The sequence below is a fragment of the Galeopterus variegatus genome, unplaced genomic scaffold, assembly GCF_000696425.1.
Source record: "Galeopterus variegatus unplaced genomic scaffold, G_variegatus-3.0.2 Scaffold3261, whole genome shotgun sequence".
In the NCBI taxonomy this organism is placed as follows: Eukaryota; Metazoa; Chordata; class Mammalia; order Dermoptera; family Cynocephalidae; genus Galeopterus; species Galeopterus variegatus.
Genome location: NW_007729372.1, coordinates 223,180 through 228,843, shown reverse-complemented (window position 1 = coordinate 228,843; position 5,664 = coordinate 223,180). Strand labels below are relative to the sequence as shown.

At 36.3% G+C, this 5,664-nt stretch overlaps 1 protein-coding gene across 1 annotated transcript in view; it reads left to right on the top strand.

Moving 5' to 3' along the window:
• RGSL1 (regulator of G-protein signaling like 1) overlaps positions 1–5,664 on the top strand; it is a gene marked incomplete at its 5' end in the record, with an annotated part of 28,880 nt that overhangs the window by 13,477 nt on the left and 9,739 nt on the right. The window contains 1 exon segment of the mRNA XM_008584446.1: positions 4,709–4,883. Within this exon segment, the coding sequence (XP_008582668.1) occupies positions 4,709–4,883 (175 nt within the window).

The following is a 5,664-nucleotide window of genomic DNA, read 5'->3' as shown; positions in this document are numbered from 1 at the left end:
GTGACAGTGACCCAGGAGTCTCACATTGCAAGATGGTGGAAGCAGAGAGAGCAGAGAGAGCAAGAAGATGGACTCTCCTCTTCTTTTAAAGCCCTCAGAACCACACCCTTGATCACTGTTTTTAATCCACTCACTACTGCACGGTCTTACAATCCAATCACCTATTTAAGGCTCCACCTTTCAATTACCTTAATAGGATTTCCCACCCTCTTAACAGTCACAGTGGAGGCTAAGTTTCTAATATATAAACTTGGCAGACATAATTCAAGCTTCAGGGAGTTTGGGGGGGACATAATTCAGTCCACTACAATCATTATAGTTTACTTTTCATTTTCTCTGATGACTGATGATGTTGAGCATCTGTTCATGTGCTTACTTGGCATCCATATATTTTTTTTCTGTACTGGTGTGTCTGTCTAAATCTCGTGCTCCATTTAAAAATTGGTTTGTTTGTTATCTTATTATTGAGTTACCAGAATTCCTTATGTAATCTGGATATGTTCTTTGATGGATACACATTGTGCAAATATTTTCTTCCACTTTTTCATTTTTATAACAGCATCTTTTGAAGAGCAGAAGTTTTTAATTTTGATGAAGTCTGTTTAATCAATTTTTTTCTATAGTTTGTGCATCTTGTTTTCTATTTAAGAATCTTTGCCTAACACAATGTTAATAAGATTTACTCCTTTCTTTTCCTCAAGAAGTTTTATAGCAAAAAATGAATTGGGTCTATTTACGTTCCGTGGATATACATGTCTGTTTCTATACCAATACTGTCTTTATCACTATAGCTTTAAAATAAATTTGGAAAGGAGTAGTGTAAGTACTCCAGTTTTGTTGTTCTCTCTCAAATTAGTGATATTCTATGAATTCAGATATGATGTATTTTAACTTATATTCAGTTCAAAATATTTTCTAATTGTCTTTTTGATATCTTCTTTGACCCATGCCAGATATCTTTCTGTTATTTTTTTTCTGATTTAATTCCATCGTGGTTAGAGAACATACTTTATAAGACCTGAATCCCTGTAAACTTACTGACACATTTTTATGGCCCCAAATACAGTCTGTCCTGGTAAATGTTTCATATGCATTTGGAAAAAAAATACATATTCTGCTGTTGTTGAGTATAGTATTCTGTAAATTAGACCATGTTGACTGATAATAGTGTTCAAGTCTACTATATCTTTACTGATTTTCTGTCTACTTATCCTGTCAATTTTTGAGAGAAGGATATTGAAATCTTCAATTATAATTGTGGATTTATTTCTCCTTGCAGTTATATCAGATTTTCCTTTATGTATTTTGAAGTTGTGTTATGGAGGGTCATAGATGTTTATTTAGTATTGTTATGTCCTTCAATTAAATGATCCATTTATCATTATGACAATTATAATTGTGGATTTATTTCTCCTTACAGTTATATCAGATTTTCCTTTATGTATTTTGAAGCTGTGTTATGGAGAGTCATAGATGTTTATTTAGTATTGTTATGTCCTTCAATTAAATGATCCATTTATCATTATGAAAGGAACTTCTTTATTCTCAGTAATATTTTTTCTCTGAAATTTAGTTTGATATTAAGATAGTCACTCCAAATTTCTTTTGATTAGTGTTAACTTGTATATTTTTTTCCATTTATTTATAAGCAATTTGTGCCTTACATTTAAAGTGTTTTCCTGAAGCCAGCATATAGGTGAGTGTGGCTTTTTAAAGAAAAAAAAAAAGTCTAACTTGACAACTTTAGCCCTTTGATTAGGATTTGTTTTAAATTTATTTTATCAAAGCATAATACATATTTTGGGGGCACAGTGTTGACTATCATTATTTGTATGTAATATGTGATGGTCAAATCAATATTAGCATATTCATTACTACAAATTAATTAGAATATTTAGAACATTTGCATTTCATGTGGTTATCGATTTGCTTAGGTTTAAGTCTATCATCTTACTATTTGTTTTCTATTTATCCCATCTGTTCTTGTTCCCTTTTTCTTCTTTTACTGCCTTCATTTGGATTGTGTGTTTTTTTATAATTCCATTTTATTTTATTTGTTATCTTATTAGCAATTACTTTTACTTTGTTATTTTATGGGTTGCTTTATGGTTTATAGTAAACATCTTTAACTTATCACAGTCTATCTTCAAGTGATATTATACTACTTCATGGATAGTAAAAGAACATCAAAAGAGTATATTTTCATTTCTCCCCTCGTGGCCTTTATGATATTATTGCCACACATTTTATTTATCCATATGTTTCAAAAGCCACGATACACTGCTCTTATTTTTGTTTAAATACACAATTATCTTTTGAAGAGATTTAAATAAGAAAAAAATCATATATTTTCTCATTTAGTTACCATTTCTACTCTTCTTCATTCCTTTGCGCAGGTTCATATTTTCCTCTGATACCATTTTTCCTGTGTCTAGAGGACTTCCTTTAATGTTTCTTTTAATGCAGTCTGCTGGTGATGAATTATTTCAGCTTTTATGTGTGTGAAAATGTCTTTATTTTGCTTTTTATTTTTGAGTAGTTTCCTCAACGCTTGAGCTGGTCAGTACTCTGCTGATTCCTCAAGGAACCCTCTACAGGTTTCCAGGATTCTCTCTTTCCTCATTGAACTCAGTCCTGTAAACTCTGATCTGGTCACCACTGGTCTCACTAAACTTTCAGGTCCATCTCCTCAGTTCAGAGTCCACTGGACTTTGTCTGTGTTTCCCCTCCCTGGACTGTGGAATGGACCTCTCTCAAGGTGGTAAAGTGGGGCAATAGCTGGGTTCACCTCATTTTTTCCCAAATCTCAGTGATCACTGTTCTTAATTCCCTGATAATCAGTGTCTTGAAAACCATTGTTTCATATTTTTTATCTGATTTTTTTATTGTTTCATGAGGGAAGATAAATATGGCCCCTGGTACTCTATCTTGGACAGAAGTGGACAGAAATTCTAATAAAAAACTTTTAGCAGAGAAGTAACAATATCCAGTTTGTGTTTTAGAATGCTTATTCTAACTGTAGTGTAGAGAATGCACTAGAAGGAAGCAAAACTCAGTACAAGAAGAACAGCAGGGTTAGGACTAGGGTGAGGCAAGTGAGCCACATAAGGCATGAAAGTTAAGGAGGCACTGACTCTCGGGGTCAAGTAAGTGCCAATTCTGCACTTGTACCTCTTCGAGAGTGAGTGCTTCCTTCAATTTTGTGTCCTAGATACTTCAGTCACTTTACCCTAGTCCTCACCCTGATAACAATGAAGTGGTTTTGCAATAAGTTAAGTGAAAGATGATGATTCTTTGAACAAATGTATTTGCAAGAAAGACAAACAGTGGGTACATTTGAAATACATTTAGAAAGCAGGATCAACAGGATTTGGTGACTAATTTGGACGTGAAAGGAGGAAGAAGTTGAATATGACTCCCAGGTAATAGTGAGCTAGAACTGCTCACACTGGTTGGTGAGAGCCAATTGTTGAATATTCAGACATTTTGTGAGCCAGTTGGTAAACCCTCAGTAGCCTGAACTCAATTACAGTGGGAACATTTACAATAGGAATCCGCAAATAATACAAATCAGGTCTCCCTCTTCCTCACCACAGCCAGTTTACAAGCATCCCATGACTTCTACGGTTTCTTGGGTGCATTTAGCATCCTCTTTCCTACAATTCCTGACCATCATCTCAATTTTCAATACTGCCTAGACTTTTTTTTCCCCTTCAAATTCAAGTCTAAGAGAGAAAGAGAAAAGGTGTCAGGTAGTAGTGTAGGGACCTTATGTCTTATTCAGTGCAGTAACCCTAGGACCTAGCACAGTGTCTGGGACACACGAGTGCTAGTTATTTATGAAATTCAGTTTTCCTCCGATCCTATATATAATACTACACCAAAAGGAATACCACTTACACCCTAGGAGCACCAAACCCACATAAGTAATTCCTGAACAGGACTTCAGAATAAAGAATTTACAGGAGAATAGTAAATTCTAGAGATGGATTAGGCAATTTCCTTAAACCCAGACAGGCAATTAATGAGGGTCTACTTGTCAAATCCAGCCCAAAACTGCTCTCTTCTCAGACCTGAATCCACATGGAAGGATTTCTTTGGATGTATCCCAGTTAAGAAACTTTCTAAAATAAGCATATCACTTTTATGAGACATAATCCCAAACTTCTAGAACTTTCTATGCTCTCCTTTAGCCATTCCTGTCTCTCTTCTACTCTAGCTTTCTACTTTTAGTTTCTTTAATAAACCTACTCTTTACTTTTGATGTTATGGCTTTTTCTTCATGCTGTTTTCCCAGTCTACTCCCAAACTACTTCCCTGATAAACCTTGAATAAGCATCATCAGAACCACACATTCCATTGTGAAGGTCACATCTGCCTCTTCAGTTTTCACAGTATTCACAGAAACCGTGGGGATTACTGTAACTGTACACAGTATGGTTATATTCCTATTAGACAAGCACCAGGAAAACCTCCTTCAGTGCTAAGTTGATTTTTATTTTTCATGTGTATAGTGTCATACCACCTGAGCAGATGACTTTTTCAGGAGTCCTTAAAGTCTAAGTAAAAGGTTGAACCCACTGTTAGGGAATGACTACTTCAATAGGCCCAAACGATAGGTCCACAATCTCCTTTTTTAATTTTTGTTATGCCCAGGTTGAAGGCTTAGAGGTGACTTGATCAAACCAGATTTCTCTTTTTCTTTTAGATTTCCCCGCATCACCCAACATATCGGGACATCCAACCTTGCTCTCCACAAATGTCCGGAGTGCAGACCAGGAGAATGGAGAAACAATCCTTATGAAGCGCCGTATATTTGGCCACAGGATTATTATCATCAACTTTGTAATCAATGATATATATTTCTTTTCTGAAATGGAGAAGTAAGTTTCCCACCTTTCCTTCCTCTCGTGGTTTTCCTTCCTTAATATCTCCCAGGAAACTGGCTTGACCTGCAAGAGGCACAGTGATTTCAGCCCTGCCAAGCAGGAGTCTCCTTCTGAAAAATCCCACTGAATGCTGACACTATAAATTTCCACCATTCTTTTCTTTGAGTCCTAAAGGCTCTTCAGTATTCTAGAGTACCCAATATTGAAATGCACTTACTTACTGACAGGACGCGAAGTGCTTTTTCTCCATTATTTAAAACTATAAAAGAAGTCCTCTTATGTAGAACTATTGGACCAATAGTTCTTCAGTTAAATCTAGGAATTATAATAGTAAAAACTGTGTGTTTGTGTGTGTATGATATTAGACAGATTTTTTTTAACGTATTAATGTGCTTTTATTCATCTGCCAAACTTTTGATGGAAAGCCAAAACCAATCCACTAAGAGGAGGTTCATGTATTATTCTTGTGTAAACTATACCCAAAATGCTGTCTACTAATTCAAATATTGATTTCTTTAAAGCGGAACAAAAATTTAAAGATTACTGCAAAACAGTTTAATCCTGGGCCGGCCCGGTGGCGCACTGGATAGTGCGCCACTTGGGAAGCGCGGCGGCGCTCCCGCCCGAGGGTTCGGATCCCACAAACGGACCGGTTCCCGCTCACTGGCTGAGCGAGGCGCGGGAGCAACGCCGAGGGTTGTAATCCTGTTGCCGGTCCCCAGTCCGGTACGGGGGCAACACTGAGGGTTGCGATCCGTTGCCGGACACGGAAAAA